Genomic DNA, 20,715 nt, shown 5'->3' with positions numbered 1-20,715 from the left:
GAGAGAAGGTGATATGTTGAAGAGAAGGTAAAAATTGAAATCATAAAGCATTGGGGAGTGAGAAAGGTGCAAAAGAGAATTGCATAGGTTAAGGGTTTGGTGAACACAGAATGAAATGCAGTTCATTAGAATGGTCTGCAGCAGGTAGGTTAAAATTTAACATTAAAATCTTATATTGAATTCCTACTGGATTTTTTTTTTTTTTTTTGTCTTCAAGAGCTCCTCTGTTTTTTTTCCTGTTTAGTCTTTTGTTTAAACAGCTTATTGATATGTAACTTGCATGCCATAATAAAAAATTCTCCCACTTAAAGTGTACAATTCAGCACTTTTTGGTATGTTCACAGAGTTGTTCATCCATCACCTCAATTATAGAACATTTTCATTACCCCCCAAAAAAACCCTGTATCCATCAGCAGTCACTCTCCATTTCTTATAAACTCCCTAGCCTTAGGCAATCACTATTTTACTTTCTGTCCCTATACATCTGTCTACTGTGGACATTTTATATAAATGGGATCATATAGTATGTGGTCTTTTAAGAATGGCTTTTTTCACCAGCTTAATGTTTTCAGGGTTCATCCATGTTGGACCATGTACTTTTTGGTACAAGTAATATTATGTTTTTACAGCTAAGTAATAGTCTATTGGCTAAATAAATATTCACATTTTATTAATCCATTCATCAGTTGATAGACATTGGGGTTTTTTCCACTTGTTGGCTATTATAAAAAATGCAGCTATGAATATTTGTGTATATGGTTTTGTTTCAGACGTGTTTTCATTTATTTTGGATAGATATGTAGGAGTGAAATTTCTGGGTTGTATAACTGCTAAATATTTTGAGCATCTGTCAGACTGTTTTCTAGATTGGCTTTACCATTTTATATTTCCATGAGCAATATATAAAGGTTCAAATTTCTCTACATCATAGTCAGCACTTGTTATTATATGTCTTTTTTATTATAGTAACTGTAGTAGGTGTGAGAAGTATCTCATTGTTCTGATTTGTATCAAAATCAAAAGCATTTGAATGCATTTTTTTTTTAGTTGAATGGCTTCAATAAGCCTTTTGTTAAGGAGGTAGTGGTCTGTAATAAAGAAAACACTGTTTCTTGTGGGAGCCAAATACTGGGGTTTCTGCTATTTATAGGCTCTTTTACCTTGGGTGGGTTCCTTATCCTTAAACTGTCACTAATTCTCAGGCACCTGGGTGGCTCAGTCACTTAAGCATCTGCCTTCGGTTCAGGTCATGATCTCAGGGTCCTGGGATTGAGCCCGAATAGGGCTCCCTGCTCAGCAGGGAGTCTGCTTCGCCTTCTTCCTCTGTCCCTCCCCCTTGCTCGTTCTCTTTCTTTCTCTTTCTCTCATGCTCTCTCTCTCTTGCAAATAAATAAATAAAATCTTTAAAAAAAATGTCACCAGTTCTCTCCCTTTCTTATGGAGTGGGCATGAGGATCAGTTAAAATAATAAGAAAAGTTTTTTTTTTTTTAAGATTTTTATTTATTTATTTGACAGAGAGAGATCACAAGTAGATAGAGAGGCAGGCAGAGAGAGAGAGAGAGAGAGAGGGAAGCAGGCTCCCTGCTGAGCAGAGAGCCCGATGCGGGACTCGATCCCAGGACCCCGAGATCATGACCTGAGCTGAAGGCAGCGACTTAACCCACTGAGCCACCCGGGCGCCCCAATAAGAAAAGTTTTTTATAAGCTCTAAGGGATAACCAAATGTTCTCTGATAGTACCATAATTATGCTACTCAGGAAGGCAGAGAACATTTTTAAGGGAGAGCATCACTAAAAAGGGAACTCTTGTGTTTCTGTCTCCTTTCCATTCTATCTATAGCACCAACTTGGCCATGAGGAATTAAGCTAAACTGATGTGAGTAGCAACCTCTTGAGCTCAACTTGTATTTGTTCCTGAAGAGTGGTGTAATGAAGTCATTAAAATAATTAAAAATTAGTAACCTTTTTCTCATCCATTTATTTGTATACAATGTTGGTAGTTATATTTTTTCTATACTTTCTTACAGAATTTACGTTGTCCATTGAATGAAGAGGTAATTGCCCAAGCCCGGAAAATATTCCCTTCCGTGATAAAATACATTGTAGAAATGACTATATGGGAAGAGGAAAAAGAACTGCCTCCTGAACTCCAGATAAGGTGGGGACAGTTTTCAAAAAGGAGAAGTTTTAGCAAAGGTTATTTATATTGCAAAATAAATGTTGGAAAAATGTTATGTTATACTGGTTTTAATTTATCAGGATTATGAAAATTTTGTAGAGAATTATCTTTTGAGAATACTTTCAAAGTGTCCATTTATATGAGATGCTCTGAGTAAGCATTAAACAGAAGGTAAGCCAAAAGAAGACCCTAAACTGGAGCTTCTGACTTTTAAGAAAGAAGAGTTTGGTTTTTTTGGTTTTCTTTTGTTTTGGGAGGGGTTTTTTGGTCAGAAAACAGCCAGATATTTTCACATTTTATTAGCTGTGGTATAGTCCTAGAGCTGCCTCATTCCCTCCCCTCCCCATCCCCCACCACAAGGTCCAGCCTTCCAGGAAGCCCCTGCCTTGGCTGTCTGTACCCACTGGAACTCCTGCTGCAGCTGAGCCAGGTCTCCCTCTGTTGCTCTGACTAGCAAGGTCCTGGAGCTGGGACTAATATCCCTGAATTTCAGCTGTGATATAGTCCAGCCTCTTCCCCCACTGTGGCCCAAGCCTCTCCCAGCTCCTGTTGACCAGCACAAGACCCAGAAATTTAAAGACCACATTGGACCTATCTAGCCAGGCCAGCTCCTCCTTCACGATACTACTTTCTGCGCCTCAAGCTTCTGCTGCCCTGACATGGATTTAGTCAAGTCCTTCTGTAGCTGCTGATATTTCACTCCTTTTCTCTGTAGCATAGCTTCTTCTGGATTAGCTCGGTCATGGTGGGGACAAAGATCTTTCTATCATTATTTGGGCTGGAGGTCTTGTTCTGAATTATTTGTAAGGACCTTATAGCTACCCATCCCAGTAGAGAAGTAAACTGCCCTATTTGATCCTGTTCTGGACCAGCTCCAGATTCCCCGAGAGATTTGTGATGGGAATGAGGAGATAGCCATTTTCCATGTGCTTTGAAACCTGTGATTATTTCTCTACTAGTTGTGGAGATTTAACATTTTAAAACTAAAACCCAACGATTTCTAACAGCCACAAGTCTTTCTGTGACAGTATTTGCTCTTATAAACGTACAAGAGAATTCCAGATCTGATATGATGATACAGTTTGGGCCTTGTGGGAATTTTTCTGTCTCTGTAACACTAGGAATTTCACAAATTGCATCACAAATTTAAATACTGTTATTCTTTGAGTTTACGGCTTTTTTTGTTTTAGGAGGAGAGCATTAATTTTAGTTTATAAAGACATGAAATGTATTATTTTGACTCTTGGTGGGCAATAAACTGGTTGGGGAAATAAAGGTCATCAGAGATTACATCCACAAATGCTTTAATTTCAGATATGTGATAATGTCAGTTGAACTCTTTAAGAAACTTTGTGTTGGTAAATGTGATACTAGCAATCTGCCTGCCTGAAAAGGGAGAGTTGCTTGAATTTGAGTGTATATATAGCAGCATCAGACTTCAGATTCATAGATCTGAATATGGCCTCTAACTGCTTGTTGGCATTGTGACCATAGAGAAGTTTTTTTGTTTTTGTTTTTTGGTGTTTGTTTTAAAGATTTTATTTATTTATTTGACAGAGAGAGAGAGAGAGAGATCACAAGTAGGCAGAGAGGCAGGCAGAGAGAAAGGGGAAAGCAGACTCCCCACCAAGCAGAGAGCCCAACGTGGGGATCACAACCTGAGCCGAAGGCAGAGGTTTAACCCACTGAGCCACCCAGGCGCCCCTGTGTTTTGTTTTGATTTTTTTTTTTTTATAAGCTCTGCCCTCAATGTGGGGCGTGAACTCTTGACCCCTAGATCAATAGCCAGATGCTCTACCAACTGACCCAGCCAGGCACCCCTGTTTCCTGAGCTTTAAGAGGCCTGAAAAAATCTGCTTCTTAGAGTTATGAGATGGATTGAGTATATTATAAAAGCATATTGAAACTGTTTAAAACTGATAACAACATTTGACATTTGTGTAGTCCATGACAACTGTTTTCACATTTCTTATGAGATCCTCATACCACTCTTTAATGTAGATATTATGCTCTTTTTAAAGATGGAAGAGGCATGGTCATCTCAGCAAGATTAAAAACTTAAGTAGCCTAAGGTCCTTCAGTCACATGATAGTGCTAGCACTTTCAGTCTATACATCTTTTTTTGTTAAACTTAAGTGTTCTTTAAAACCAGTATCACTTTAAGTAAGTAGAAAATAAAAGCAAAAATAAACTCAATAAAAACTAAGTGTTAATAAAATCTTACCATTTATTATTGCCTACCTGAAGGTCCTGAGCCTAGGGCTATTTCCCTTTGTGCAGTAAGAGATTAGCAAGAATTAAGAGTAGTGTTAAAAACATATTGCCAGGGGCTCCTGGGTGGCTCAGTTGGTTAAGCATCTGCCTTCAGTTCAGGTTATGATCCCAGGGTCCTGGGATCAAGTCCCACATTGGGCTCTCTGCTCAGCGGGGAGCCTGCTTCTTTCTCTGTCTGCCATTCTCCCTGCTTTTGCTCTCTCCCTCCCTCTTTCTGACAAATAAACAAATAAAATCTTTAAAAAACCCACATATTGCCACTAAAGTAATAATTGACATTGAGAGGTGATAAAAAGATGAAATGGTAATACTTTTATCAGGCTTTTTAAAATTTCATGACACTATAACACTTAAAATAACTTCCTTTATCAGTATTGCTGTGGTACTTTCTCATACGTAAGAAACTACATGGTGGTGCTTTGGTACAGATATTACATATTATTTTAGTCTATTTTTCACATTTTTAAAATTTGTTTTAGTATCTGAGTATCCATCTTTTTTTTTTTAAACAGGGAGAAAAATGAGAGATACTACTGTGTCCTTTTCAATGATGAACACCATTCGTATGACCATGTCATATACAGTCTACAAAGAGCTCTTGACTGTGAACTCGCAGAGGCCCAGCTGCACACCACTGCCATAGACAAAGAGGTTTGTGGGCTTCGTTTGAATTCTTATGCTCCCTTACATCATCTTCCTGGGAGTCAGGTGTTGACTGAGCTCTTGCCAAGTGCTCTTTAGTAATACAATATGTTAGGAACAATCATACTCTTATTCCTTATATCCTAGGTTAATTGGTTAAACTTGATTTTTCTGTATATCGTAATTATAGATAAACTATTAGCTTTCTTCTTTTATTCTAAATAATTAGAAAGTTACTGACTATATTTGGTGAAAAGTAGTTAAGAATGTCAGCTTCAGTCAGTTTCTATAATTATTTATTAAAATAGTATTCTGTAATTATTGAGTGTATGAATAAATGCATCAATTTTGACATTTTTAACATTATTTGTTACAGCTACTTTTAGTATAATACTGATTCTGTGGTTTAGCTTTTTAAAAAATACCTGTCCAAAGCAAACTGTGTTCCTCAGGTATATAGAGACAATATTAACTTAATCCTTGTTGAGAGGAGTGTAATACAATGGAAGAAGCAGCATGGCATTAGTAATCAGTGTAGTGGTCCTAGGGCTTGAGGAATCAATATCCTGGTCATACCTGTCATCCACTGGTGGATGCCAAGTATGTTGTGGAACACATGTTGTGGAACTTGTAAATTTCATTCATGGCAAGTATTTACTTACTTATTTTTTTTTAAGATTTTATTTATTTGACAGAGAGAGAGGGTGAGAGAGCACAAGCAAGGAGAGCGGCAGTCAGAGGGACAGAGAGAAGCAGTTTCGCCCGAGCAGAGAGCCTGACGTGGGGCTCAATCCCAGGCCCCGGGATCATGACCTGAGCCGAAGGCAGATGCTTAACCGACTGAAAGACCCAGACACCTGCATGAAAAGTATTTAAAACATGTACCAGGAGTTGTAAAAACATAAATTATTATTATTGGATAGAAATAGAGTACACTATAGTCCTTCACAAATGAAGGACTGACATTCTTACCAAGCAGGAAATCCAGCATCCTCAAGTGTATTCTCTACTAGGAGTATCAAAAGTTCTGAAGCTTCATAAAAGTGTTAAACATTTATTTTTATCTTCCAGGTATTGACCATCTTAGGACTTTTAGGCAGTTGACAAATGATTAAAAGCTCAGTAGGCCTTTGGACTACATTTTACTTATTGATTGGGATTGTCAGTCTGCTGCTTAATTCACATGTTTGTTTATAATTAGGGCCGTCGAGCTGTCAAAGCAGGTGCTTTTGCTGCTTGTCAGGAAGCAAAGGAAGATATAAAGGTAATTTTCTAAATTCAGGATGAAAGAGAATTATAAGAGGAATTCACATTACAAGAGCCGAAGTAGAACAATTACATTGTTGAAGTGGTTTGGCATCCTATGTAAAAGTAGGATTGGGCCATTTAGACCAAGAGATTTGAAGCTGTAAGTGTTATATAAGATATATTTGAAGAATAGATTACCTAGTTAAAACAAATTTTAAAACTAGTGTTTTGTTTTCAATATTCCTTTCACTTGTAGAGCCATTCAGAAAATGTCTCTCAACATCCACTTCACGTAGAAGTATTACACTCTGAGGTTATGGCTCATCAGAAATTTGCTTTGCGTCTTGGCTCCTGGATGAACAAAATTATGAGCTATTCAAGTAAGCATACTGCCTGTTTTTCTTATTTCTCGTAAAATACTGGTTTTTGAAATAGCCACGAATTTGAAAATGTCATTGAGTATAAAACAAATTTCTTTTTCATTTTTGGTTTATACATTTTGATTAATTTTCAGAATTGCATCTCAAATGCTCCAAATAATATTTTATCGGCTTTTGATTCTTTGGTATTGACAGAATTATTCTTGATATCAAACTGGGAAGATTGTTAGTTTTTTCACATTTTATTGTAGGAAACATACTTTTGGGAGGAATATTGTGAGAATAAAAATTATCTGAGTTCTTTTATTTGTAGGTGACTTTAGACAGATCTTTTGCCAAGCATGCCTTAGAGAAGAACCTGGCTCCGAGAATCCCTGTCTTATAAGCAGGTTAATGCTTTGGGATGCAAAGCTTTATAAAGGTAGGTAGATCTTTGCTACGATGCTTGCCACGAAGCATGACCTTAAAGTGGAGCTATAATCTTTTTTGTTTATTAAAACAGTGATCTTGATTTATGAGGTACTGTACTTTAAGAAAAAGCTAACCAATCAATATGTATTCTTCTGTGTTAAAACCCAGGGCTACTATCTTTTAATTACAGTGTCTTTTTGTTTAGTCAGGACCAGTAAAAAGAGTATGTATATATTCATGTAGTAGTGCCATTATTAAAGTTATGTTAATTTTTATTTTAAAAATCCAAATGCAGGAGCGCCTGGGTGGCTTAATCATTAAACATTTGCCTTCAGCTCAGGTCATGATCCCAGAGTCCTGGGATCGAGCCCCACATTGGGCTCCCTGCTCAGTGGGGATGTTTCTCCCTCTGCCTCTGCCTCATGCTTTGCCTACTTGTACTTTGTATCTCTGTGTCAAATAAATAAAAAAATTTTTAAAACTTTAAAAATCCCAATGCAATGTGCTATGGTGAATGCTGTGAAGTGTGTAAACCTGGTGATTCACAGACCTATATACCCCTGGGGCTAATAATACATTATATGTTTATAAAAAATTTATTTAAAAAAATCCAAATGCAGAACAAAAAGCGAAAGATGAGAAAAAAGCTAAAGTGAATGGAAAAGGGAAGACACAGAGTAAGAGTAATTTTGAGTAAAATAGAGTAAAAAGGAATGGAGAAAGCTTGAACAAGGTAGAGTGAAGTAAAGCAAAGTAGAGGGACAGAAACAGAAGGAAAAGTCATATATGTATTTTAAATTTTTGCTATTATTAATGGATTAAATGCTACTCATATTTGAGTTTTGAGGTCTATTAATATGTGAAATATTTTTATAATATTCTAACACTTCTAATAGCTGGAATTTTTTTTTTTTTTTTTGCCTTTGTGTTACTCTTCCACTTCCCCCCAAAATGATCTGTAGGTGCCCGTAAGATTCTTCACGAATTGATCTTCAGTAGTTTTTTTATGGAGATGGAGTACAAAAAATTCTTTGCTATGGAATTTGTGAAGGTAATTACTCTTTATAAATAGATATCAATAATAGAAAAAGAAAACCATTTTGGAAATGAAGCTGTTGAAACAAAGACAATTATGAATCAAGAATTTAACTTTGTGGTTTATTTTTTTTGTCAAAAGTCCGTTTATTTTCACATTTGGGAGTATGGAAGCAGTAGTCTCAAAGCAGAGATAGGTGAAAAATGACCTGTTATTTTCCTGGACAGAGCAATAGGAAGTTATCACATTCACACATACATTTATTCTTCCTAATCATTTGTCTGTTTTATAACAAATAAAATAATAACAAGTAGAAGTGACTAGGCATAGCAAGGAAAGGAACAGGTATGCATGCTAAAGGAAGGCAGAAATTAGATGAGCAAGAATTATACTTAACTGAGGCTAAAACATAAAGAGAAAACATACAGCCTTTTAATATTGTTTTATTGATCTGTTGTCTATCTCTTATATTTTTATATATATATGTATTTTGCAAGGGGCGGGATCTATCTCTCAAGTTAGATTGCAAGGTAATACATAACAAGGACTTTTTGAATCTTTCACTTTGCCATGCAGAGGTATCCAAGGGGTGCCTGGCTGGTTCAGTCAGTAGACCATGTGACTCTTGATATCAGGGATGTGAGTTCAAGCCCCATGTTGGGTGTGGAGACTATTTAAGAAAAAAAAAATTTTATATATGTGTGTGTGTGTATATATATATATTTATATATATATATATATATATAAAAGAAGACATTAAAAAGGTATCCAATAAATAAGTGTTGGTTTCCTCTGATTTTGAGTTACATACAATTCTATAAAAATTAAAACTGGTCAGAGGTAGGGTCCAGGATGGAATTGGAAGCAGAAAATGAAATAATGGTACTATGGGACAAGATACCTGCGCTCTCTGGGTTTTATAAGTAGAGTGTTAAAAGCAACACATTTAGTTTCTTGAAAGATAGTAACAGCTCAAGCTATTTAACTCTATTTTTCTAAAATTCTTAGAATATTGGACCATATCTATGATCTGAAATGATTATTTTTTTTCTTCTACAAAAGTACTTCTCCCTACTTAAATTGGATTTTTTTTTTTTTTAATATCATGATTACCTCTTTGTAGGAATTCTAGTGGATAAAATTAAATATGTAGGTCAAGGATCTAACACTGTGCTTGATACATGACTGGATGTATTATTATTTTTGTTTCCCACTATATCATGTTGATTTTCAGCTGGTATAGTTAATCTGAACCAGTATATTTAACCAGCTGCACCAGTATAGTTAAGAAGTTATTTGCAGCCAGCATCCATTCTGTCTAAGGTTGGATTGAATCCAGTTGGTTGGTTTTCTGGGTCCTATCAGTTTTTAGGTACTTCTCGAATATTGCCTCTGCCCTCTACCACTGCAGTAGAATCTGCTAAAGATTGTCCCAGATTCTGTTTAGAGAAAGGATATACGGCACTATATATACGTAGTCCGCTATGACTCTTAGATGTGTGTGTGTGGTTTTTTTTTTTTTTTTTTTGTCTTTTATAGTTTTCACTTACAATTCTGCTAGATTGGGTAGCTGAGTTCATATTTGGTCTTTCGTTTGTTATTCTCTAATATATTTTTGTTCACCATACTGTTTTCTCTTTAAAAATAGGAATTATAGGGGCACCTCGCTGGCTCAGTCAGCAGACCAGGCAACTCTTGATCTTGGGGCTGTAAGTTCAAGCCCCATGTTGGGTGTAGAGATTACTTAAAAAATACATATTAAAAAAAAAATAGGAATTACATTACTTTTCATCATATGTGTAGAAACAAATCTGCAGCAGCTATTAAAATTGGGATTCTAAAAGTTTTCAACAATTTATCATTGATTCTCCACTTACTATTCTATCTTTCAGTATTATAAACAGCTGCAGAAAGAGTATATCAGTGATGATCATGACAGAAGTATCTCGGTAACTGCACTCTCAGTTCAGATGTTTACTGTTCCTACTCTGGTAGGTATTGATCATTTCTTTGCAACCTTTCCAAGTAAAACCTGTTTTGCGTTTTAAGAATTTGCCTGGTAGCGAATCAAATTAAAATAATGTAGGAATAGTATATTGGGCTAATTTCATTTGGAAAATTGAATAATACCAGTAGTATCTGCATGTGAACTATATGTTAATGGGACCCAAGGACAAGATAGCTCTGAAGTGGGAATGCTGGCGTGACTGTTGTCCAGTGATCCTGATCTCTGCTGGGGAAGTCCAGAACTGTTTTCTCAAATTCTAGACTAATGAGAGCTGTGTCTTTTCAATACTCATACTACTTTTTTTTTTTTTTTTTTGCTGTTCTTTTATTCTGTAGTTATTGTTTGGAGGCAGGGGTATAGATTAAAATAAAACAAAGCAGAAAGAGAGAGTACTCTGAAACATTTGCATGAAGTAGTACTGATAAGGTACTGGGAAGAGAGTGGAGAATTCTCCTTTTTTTTTTTTTAATACTACTACTTTTCATGTTTCTTCTCGATAGTTTGGTTAACTATTCTTATTTTCCCATGTCAAAGGCGAGAGAAAAGGGTGGAGGAGAGACAGTGGATTAGGAGTGAAAGGGAGATAGCAATAGATAGTAATAGAATAGAACAGGTGGTAATATGATAGAAGTCATGCAGTGTATCTATGTTCTACTTTGCTCATCATGTGATTACCGATGGTGCACATTTATGTAGATAACTTGTGATGGGCTTGGAGTATCCAGACAAGTGTTACTGAGGAGTGAGGAATTATCATTTTTAGAAAATAACGTCTCAGAGAAAAAAAATGAAACAAGATGGGACCAGGGAGGGAGACAAACCGTAAGAGACTCTTAATCTCAGGAAACAAACTGAGGGTTGCTGGGGGTTGGGAGAGGAAGGATAGGGTAGCTAGGTGATAGACATTGGGGAGGGTATGTGCTATGGTGGGTGCCATAAATTGTGTAAGACTGAAGATTCACAGACCTGTATGCCTAAAGCAAATAATACATTATAAGTTAATTTTTAAAAAAGGAAAGAAAGAAAATAGCATCTCAGAATTTGCTATTCTGTGAGACTAAGGACTCTGTTTGATGCATTATTTGGAACATTTAAAATGAGTCACTGACCAACCAAATGAATGAATAAATTAAGTCCATACTATCAGGAGTTAACACTAAAGAATATTCTTGAAATACTCTGCAGGCCCGACATCTTATTGAAGAGCAGAATGTTATCTCTGTCATTACTGAAACCCTGCTAGAAGTTTTGCCTGAATACTTAGACAGGAACAACAAATTTAACTTCCAGGGTTATAGCCAGGACAAATTGGGAAGAGTATATGCAGTAATATGTGATCTAAAGTAAGTTGTTCAAGTCAAAAGGTAAGGGTACCTATTAATCACAGTGTGCTTATGTGTTCCATTTTATAAATAGACTTCTCATCATTTTGGTTATTTAGAATTCTCCTTATAATGATGGCAAGTACAAGGAACTGTTACTGTCTCATGTCAATAAATCTTTAACTGAAGTCTTATATAGAGTTACAGCCTGGTTAACAAAGAAGGTATTGAGGAGGGGCCTTTTACAGGAACTTTGGGTCTGTAGGGTCACTAAATGAATCTCCATCATAACTACCATGCCTTTCACTTACTCTCACTCATGCACTTTTGTTCCGTCCCTTTACATAGTCTATTTGTACATGGTTTCAGATAATCTTGTTGATCTGAGTTTCTTTTTAACTCCCTTTTTCATACATACAACCAAGTTATTAGTGCTCATCAGGGGTTTCTTAAGTTTTTTTTGCTGAAGAGAATAGAATTTCCTTTTAAACTAAAGTTGGAATCACATGATAGATCACTTTTGGGATTGTTGGACTTAAAAGGAATTAAGTTTCCATTTATTTTAGAATTGGTGAATATTATAAGTGTTGTGATATCAAAGTATTCAATAAATCATAAGTTCCAGAAAATTCTTTTGAGAATATATTAAAACAAAACACATTTCATTTAGTTTACTGTTTAAATTGAAGAGCTGAGCTCCAAGGTGTATAGAAATAATTATTTCTAGTCCCCAGTGGGGAAAAATCATTCTAATTTTGTCTACTTCTTTTAGTGACCATTTAGGGCATAGAGGGGTGGAAACAGGCTTCCAAACTAACCTAGAAATAGTTCAGTTTGCTTAAAAATACATTTGACAGGGGCACCTGGGTGCTTAGTCAGTTAAGTGACTGGCTTTTGATTTTGGCTCAGGTCATGATCTCAGGTTCATGAGCTGGAGCCCTGCATTGGGCTCCAAGCTCAGTGGGAAACCTGCTTTTTTCCCTTTCCCTCTGTGCCTCCCCACATTCTGACCTTCTCTCTCTCTCTCTTTCTCTTTCTCTCTTAAATAAGTATTTAAAAAAAAAAAAAAACATTTTACGGAGCTCTGGAATTATGTGTTGGATCCTTGATATTACTAAGGGAAGTTTCCAGACCTTTTCAAATTCCTCAATTTTTAAATGTGACTATAAATCTTTCTCTCAGGTTCAGCAAATTACTACATTATCACAACTTCAGTACAGAGATGGTAGGTAAATTCAGTAGTGAATCACCATTTAGCCAGTGTGCTTTACAAATTATGCATAAATTAACATGTATGCAAAACAGATAAGCAAAAAATGCACAAAAATGCCAAATGGCTCTACTTAAAAGTATCAGTGTTAAATCAGTGTATTTATTATTCCTAGGTATACTGTACAGGAAAAATCTCTTTACTGTGACCCTTACTATTGTGAAATATTCTTGTAGCTGAGTTATTTTTTTAATCCAGGGAAGTGGTGCACAATCACCTCATTGTTTTATCACATTTTATTTTGTATTATGCATTTCCAACTATAGTTATTCTCTACAATGAATACTTTAGAGTCATCACATCCCTAGATACTTTACTGTATGTTAAAACTTTAGGGTTGCTGGTTTGGATGTTAACTTTAAAGTTTTCCCAGTCTTTGGATGGTTATTAACAACTTCTCTCCTATATCCTTACCTAAATAGAAAAATCTCTAATGACAAGGAGAAGGGGAAATTCACATATTTTGAGCACCTAGAAAATCTGTATTGTGGTTGTCCATCTGTAATAGGCTAGGTTGCTTCCAAGGTTCGCTTAAGCAGAACAACTTCTGAGTAGAGAATTCAGGCTTAACTTTAATAACCGCCTCTCAAAGAGCCTTCACATTTTGCTGGTATAATTGTAGCTCTGCTTCTGATTATTTTAAGAAATTAGAATCAATAATGTTGATGAATCAACATTGTCTATAGCTCTGATAACTTTAAAATTATCTCGGACTGGGAAAGTGAAATATTTCTTTGTCTTTTGAAATGATAGGTATATCCTAATCAGCAAGCCCACAGCGTGGACAGAAAGATTAAGAATGCAGTTTCTAGAAGGTTTTCGGTCTTTTTTGAAGATTCTTACCTGTATGCAGGTATGATAGTTCTTCTGTACATCAGTAAAATAAATTCATTTTTAAAAATTTAGCCCCAGTCTTTCTTTGTTTTAAGCAAATATTAGTTGTTGTTTGAGGAAGACTGTATCTAGTAAAGTAGAATTAAATTTAAATACTGCCTCACTGATCCTGCTTTAATAGATCTTTAATAGGTATAATTCTGTATGCTTTAGTTAATGTTTATTAACTATTTAATACTTTAAATTACTCTTTACTGAATGCTTACTATGTGATATGGTAGTAAACACTTCACATGCATTATCTCTGCTGAGCATTATAGCAGTCTTCTAAGGTAGTTACTGTTATTTTTATTTTCCATATAAAGGAATTGAAGTCTAGAAATAATTTGACCAAGGTCACATGCAGCTAGAAAGTGACAGCTGGGATTTGAACTCAATTTGAACTTGTATAATAGCCATGTTAAAAAAGCTATGCATATATGAATATGAATCCTAACAATTTTATATTTTGACAGTAGAGAGCAAAGAAAGAGGACCAACTATATACATATATAGTAATCACTCTTTTCTTATAGGGAATGGAAGAAATCAGAAGACAGGTTGGGCAGCACATAGAAGTGGATCCTGACTGGGAGGCTGCCATTGCTATACAGATGCAGTTAAAGAATATTTTACTCATGTTCCAAGAGTGGTGTGCTTGTGATGTAAGTAAAATTTATTAGTAGGATCAGTGTCTTTTTAAGTGCTCTAATGGTTATCAGTAGTAAAGTTTTATGTAGCAAGTAGCTTGAGGTCAAATTTTATTACTTAAGTCGTGTGTTTGAATTTTTCTTATTAAATTTATTTATTTTTCCAAAAAAAGGGTTTTTAAAAAGATTTTTATTTATTAGAGAGAGAGACAGCAAGAGAGGGAATACAAGCAGGGGGAGTGATAGAGGGAGAAGCTGGCTTCCCGCTGAACTGGGAGCCCCATGCAGGGCTGGATCCCAGGGATCCTGGGATCCTGACCTGAGCCGAAGGCAGACACTTAATCGACTATGCCACCTGTCTTACTAAATTTAGAAGGAAAATCCAGTGTTTGGTTTTGTTCGTTTGTTTTTAAAGATTCTCTTTATTTAAAGAGAGAGAGAGAGAGCATGAGCTGGGGGAGGGGCAGAGAGAGAAGGATTGAGAATCTCAAGCAGTCTCCCCACTGCGCATGGAGCCCAGCACCAGCCTGGATCTCACAACCTGAGCCAAAATCAAGTCAGATGTTTAACTGACTGAGCTACCCGGGTGCCTCAGAGAATCCAGTTTTTTATACTTAATTAAAAAATGTGCCCCATGGTAGTTTCATTTACCTCTGGGAATAGTGGGGTTTAAACAATACAACAAAACACATTTATTTATATATGTATTCATTTATTTCCTTGGACATGAATGTTAGTGTGAAAATTAGGATTACATAGACTTTAAACTATTTCAGTAGTAGAAAAGGGTGGATATTTATTCAATCAAGAGCCCTGTTATCATATTAAACCATTAAGAAAATTAATTTCAGGGGCACCTGGGTGGCTCAGTGGATTAGGCCGCTGCCTTCGGCTCGGGTCATGATCTCAGGGTCCTGGGATCGAGCCCCGCATCGGGCTCTCTGCTCCGCAGGGAGCCTACTTCCTCCTCTCTCTCTGCCTGCCTCTCTGCCTACTTGTGATCTCTCTCTCTGTCAAATAAATAAATAAAATTGTTTAAAAAAAAAAAAAGGGAAATTAATTTCAAAATACAGAGCTAATGTATTTCCTTATGCAATTATTTTAGATCATAGCCCTCTTAAAACACACAGTCCTACCCTAGATGACATCATTTATTTCTGTTTTGAGAAAATTGACATAATCTAATCAAATTCTTTTGATTTCTCGAGTTTCTCTATTCTTCTTACATGACACAGTCTATTCTTTAAGTTTCTTTGTGTCTTCACACTTAGTCCTATTCTTTTCATCTCTTTCTTTCTAAAACTGAGGTCACTGCCTAGGCTCTTGGTCCTGAGCTGCTTCTTCCTGGAATTGGCTTCCTCATTTGTCTCCTCTGTTATTTCCCACTCTTTCATTCATCTGCCTATACACACACAGGACTCCCCTTTCCTTAAAATCAATAAGAATAAAAGCCCCTTAGTTGTCTCTGCTACCCCCGTGAACTGTAAACTCTCTTTTTTCCTCCTTTCTTCTGCTTCACCATGAGCAGTTGATCACAGGTTCAGAGTAGCAGTCATACAGATATGACAGGATTTAATCTAGCACTGTAGCTTTGTAGAACAATAAGGACAGGAAATATTGTCCAGCAACTAGCCATATCACATATTTTTTGGCAGCCCTCACCTTACGGAGGGTATGCATAATTAAATTTAAGCTGAGGTCAAAGTATGCGTTGCTCATCTTTTTTTTTTTTTTTTTTTTTTTTAAAGATTTTATTTATTTGACAGAGAGAGATCACAAGTAGGCAGAGAGGCAGAGAGAGAGAGAGGAGGAAGCAGGCTCCCTGCTGAGCAGAGAGCCCGATGCGGGGCTCGATCCCAGGACCCTGAGATCATGACCTGAGCCGAAGGCAGAGGCTCAACCCACTGAGCCACCCAGGCACCCCTGCGTTGCTCATCTTGACATGTACCAAACTTTCTGAAGTCATCTACATTTGCTCTTGTCACTCTAGCTTCTGAAACTTCTTTAGGGTCTGCTTTCTGCCCTTACCAATTGATTGGAACTGCTTTTTGAAAAAAATTTCAAAGGATCTATGTAGTAACCAAATTCAGAGAATCTTTTCTAAGTCCCCATCTTCCTTCAAATGTGTGTCATTGTATTCTCTTGAGTACCTTAATCTTTTTTTTTCTTCAAGATTTTGTTTATTAATTTGAGAGAGAGAGTGAGTACGAGCAGGGATAGGGGCACAGGCACAGGGAGAAGCAGACTCCTCGCTGAGCAGGGGACCCAACACAGGGCTTGATCCCAGGACCCTGAGCCAAAGGCAGATGCTTAACCAACTGAGCCACCCAGGCACCCCTGTTGAGTACCTTAATCTTTTTGAAACTTTCTTTCCCCCTGATTTTTACAAACCTACTTATTCTAATACTTCTGTTATTGATTTGTTAAGATTTCAGTGATTCCTCCCCTCCCCCCCCGCCCCAATTCTTTCTGCCTACTAAATGAGACATTCCCAATATTCTCTTCTTACAGTTCTAGGTCTTTCCTTTCTACCACCTCAGTTAAAACTGCATAGATGAGGGGTGCCTGGGTGGCTCAGTGGGTTAAGCCTCTGTCTTCAGCTAAAGTTCTGTTGTGTTCACATAAAATTGAGAAATGCTAGGTTGAACAAGTTCAAATAGGATTTTTAAAAATGCCACTGAACTTCTCAAACCCTTTAATTAATCAATGTGCTCATTTCTAAGTGGAATATTCCTAAAATTTATTTGCTTACAGAATCCCTTTTTTTGGGATAAAATTAGTGTAAGAAACACGGTGTTGAAAAGTCAGTTTGACTCTTCTCTCCCTGGCATACTATCCCAATTTGAGTTTTCCTTATCCTAAATTTATTTTATAATTCTAACTTATTTCCTATGTGTTCTTTCTCTTTTGCCTTGACTGCCCCCACCCCAGTTAAGACCCTGTCCCCTTAGCGTTAGACTTCTTGGTAATCTTTCTCTTGGTTCCCTTGTCTTCTAACATTACCCTCTCCAATCTGTCATCTTCAGTAACACTAATTAATTCTTTCTGAAGCAGTGTATTGACATCGTTACACTTCAGACATAATCAGTACATTCACATACTTGCCAAGGCATATTTCCAGCTTAACTGCTCATTAATTTCATCCATAAATCCTTTGATTTATCTAGTTTTTATTCTTCCATGGTGACTGAACAGGAATTGGACTTCCCCTTTTTTCTCTGTTTACCCCCATCTCTGCTTATGATGCCACTGTCACCTCAGTCCAGTAGAGTATGCGACTCTTTTTTTTTTTAAGATTTTGTTTTAGTATATGTGCTGCCAAAGTGAGCACAAGATTTTATTTTAGAGAGAGAATAGTTAGGAGAGCACATGACTCTTTTTTTTTTTTTTTTAAGATTATATTTATTGTAGGAGGAGAAAGAGACAAGCACGCAAGAGCATGATCTCAGGATCATGGGAGCAGGCAGGGCTCCAGGCTCAGTGGGGAGTCGGCTTGAGATTCCCTGCCCCTCTCTCTCCCTCTCCCTCTGCCTCTCCTGCCACCTGTTGTCATCTTTTCCCCATACTTAAATTTTTGGGCGGAAGTCCGCCCAAAAATGCTTTCATAAATATGTCTTCCCAGTTGTTTATAATTCTTTTTCCTCCCTCTTAATTTGTTTGTACCATTTACATGGTACTTAAAATGTTTTACTTTGATAGTGCATGTGTGTGTCTGTGTCTGTCTGTCTGTCTTATATTTCCACCTAGTTTGCAGATCCTCTGCAGGTGTCCCAGCTATACATAAAATAATTTTGTGCTTATATTATTTTTTATATTATTTTGCTTATTTATATATATTTGTGCTTATATTTATTGAGTGGTGTAGGAAAGTAACTTGTTAATCTATTTGCATTTTTATTTTTCTTTTAGGAAGAGCTCTTACTTGTGGCTTATAAAGAATGTCACAAAGCTGTGATGAGGTGCAGTACAAGTTTTATATCTAGTAGCAAGACAGTAGTACAATTGTGTGGTCATACTCTGGAAACTAAGTCCTACAGAGTATCCGAAGATCTTGTAAGCATACATCTGCCACTCTCTAGGACTCTTGCTGGTGAGTGTTTGTTTTTTGCAGGTTTCTATTAGCTTTGTTTTTTAGATATTCAGGGTAGTGGAATTATTTCTGTTTTTGTTCTGTGCTCAGTATGTACAGACATACTCAGATCAAATACTGCAGTTAAGAACTGTCACTGTCCTTCAAAGAACATCTATCTAAGGATGCTTGTGACCCTGGGCCTTTTTTTATCTGGATCAACTAATGGATCCTTGTAATACAAACTTAAGGATTAACTTGGTAACTCATCTTCCACTCAGACTTAAATATAGCAAAATCTTATTGCTGGTTTGTTTTTGTTTTATTGTTGTTTCAAATTTTTAAATTCTCATTTTTTTTAAATTGAAGTATGGTTAACACACATTATTCCTGGTTTTTAACACCCTCCCTGCTTGATTACACCAATGTGCTGTCTGTGTCATTGTTCTTTCAGCACTAAAAGAAAGAAATCATAAATTTTATTTAATCATTCTTTGATTTGCATTTCCATGTAAATTGGCCCTGTCAGGTTTTTTAAAACAACTTTATTTAAGTACATTTATTTATTTATTTTTAAATAATATTGATAGCAGCTTTCTAATTTAGTTAGTTGGGAAGTCAGGAAGCTCTACTCCCAATGTGGGCCTTGAGCTCACAATCCTGAGATCAAGAATCACATACCCAGGGAGCCTGTGTGGCTCAGTCAGTTAAGTGTCTGACTCTTGGTTTCAGCTCATGTCATGATCTCAGGATCATGGGATTGAGCAGGTCTGCCGGCTTATCCATCTCAGCGGGAAGTCTGCCTGATATTCTCTGCCCTGCTCTCTCACTGCCCCTCTGCCTCTCCCTCCCCCGCCACCTGCTCTCTTATGCTTGCCTTTCTCTCTCTAAAATAAATAACATCTTAAAAAAACAAGCAAACAGAGTTGCATGCTCTACTGACTGAGCCAGCCAGATGCCCCTACATATATATTTTAATTGTAGTAAATTATACATATAATATACAAAGTTTATCATTTTAACCATTTAAAAATTTTTTTTAATTTTATTAATTTTATTTTTTATTTCTTTTTTCTTTTTTTCTTTTTTATTTCTTTTTATTTTATTTTTTTTAATTTTATTTTTTTCAGTGTTCCAAAATTCATTGTTTGTGCACCACACCCAGTGCTCCATGCATTACGTGCCCTCCATAATACCCATCACCAGCCTCACCCAACCTCCCATACCCCTCCCCTCCAAAACCCTCATTTGCTTCTCAGAGTCCATAGTCTCTCACGCTTTGTCTCCCCTTCCGATTTCCCCCAACTCTGTTCTCCTCTGTATATACAGTGGCATTAAGTGCGTCACATTGCAGTCATGTGCAGTCATGTGCAATGATCACCACCATCCATGTTCAGAATTTTTTTCATCTTTCCCCACTGAAATTAGTACCTATTCAATACAATGCCTCAATCCTGACCATTCCCTGTAGTACCCCCGTCACATTTCTACTTTCCATTTCTAGGACTTAACTACTCTAGGTAGCTCACATAATTAAAATCATACAATATCCTTTAAAAACTGGCTTATTTTGGGGCACCTGGGTGGCTCAGTGGGTTAAGCTTCTGCCTTTGGCTCAGGTCATGATCTCAGTGTCCTGGGAACGAGCCCCGCATCAGGCTCTTTGCTCTGCCTGCCTCTCTGCCTACTTGTGATCTCTGTCTGTCAAATAAATAAATAAATAATCTTTTAAAAAAAAAACTGGCTTATTTCACTTACTACAATATCCTTAGTTTATCCACGTTATAGCATCAATCAGAATTTCCTTCCTTTTTTTTTTTTAAATTTCCTTCCTTTTTGAGGCTGAATAATATTCCATAGTGTGTGTGTGTGTGTGTGTGTGTGTGTGTGTGTGTGTACACACTACCTTTTGTTTATGCATTCATCCACAAATGGATGTTTGGGTTACTTCCACCTTTTGGCTGTTGTGAATAATGTCACTGTGAATATGAGTGTACAAGTATCTGTTTGAGCCCTTGTTTTCAGTTCTTTGTGGTATGTATTGTAAGTGGAATTGCTGGCTCATAAGGTAATTCTACTTTTTAATTTTTTAAGATTTTTTATTTATTCATTTGACAGAGAGATCACAAGTAAGCAGAGAGGCAGGCAGAGAGAGAGAGAGAGAGAAGCAGGCTCCCTGCTGAGCAGAAAGCCCGATGTGGGACTCGATCCCAGGACCCTGAGATCATGACCCGAGCTGAAGGCAGCGGCTTAACCCACTGAGCCACCCAGGCACCCTACTTTTTAATTTTTTGAGGAAACTCCATACTCATTTTCTTTTTTTTTTTTTTTAAGATTTTATTTATTTATTTGA

At 36.6% G+C, this 20,715-nt stretch overlaps 1 protein-coding gene and 1 pseudogene across 2 annotated transcripts in view; one reads left to right on the top strand and one right to left on the bottom strand.

The window, feature by feature from the left end:
- UBR1 (ubiquitin protein ligase E3 component n-recognin 1) overlaps positions 1–20,715 on the top strand; it is a 142,904-nt gene that overhangs the window by 39,001 nt on the left and 83,188 nt on the right. For both annotated transcript variants that reach the window (XM_046007386.1, XM_046007385.1), the window contains exons 5-15: positions 2,028–2,158; positions 4,966–5,104; positions 6,297–6,359; positions 6,600–6,723; positions 7,037–7,144; positions 8,097–8,185; positions 10,063–10,161; positions 11,364–11,521; positions 13,524–13,623; positions 14,180–14,308; positions 18,203–18,383. In XM_046007386.1, coding sequence (XP_045863342.1) covers positions 2,028–2,158; positions 4,966–5,104; positions 6,297–6,359; positions 6,600–6,723; positions 7,037–7,144; positions 8,097–8,185; positions 10,063–10,161; positions 11,364–11,521; positions 13,524–13,623; positions 14,180–14,308; positions 18,203–18,383 — 1,321 coding nt within the window. The remainder of the gene's footprint in view (positions 1–2,027; positions 2,159–4,965; positions 5,105–6,296; positions 6,360–6,599; positions 6,724–7,036; positions 7,145–8,096; positions 8,186–10,062; positions 10,162–11,363; positions 11,522–13,523; positions 13,624–14,179; positions 14,309–18,202; positions 18,384–20,715) is intronic.
- LOC123944746 lies at positions 2,496–2,923 on the bottom strand (annotated as a pseudogene).

The sequence above is a fragment of the Meles meles genome, chromosome 6, assembly GCF_922984935.1.
Source record: "Meles meles chromosome 6, mMelMel3.1 paternal haplotype, whole genome shotgun sequence".
NCBI classification, from domain to species: Eukaryota; Metazoa; Chordata; class Mammalia; order Carnivora; family Mustelidae; genus Meles; species Meles meles.
The sequence above is the reverse complement of the archived record's forward strand: the minus strand, read 5'-3'. Positions and strand labels throughout refer to the sequence as shown.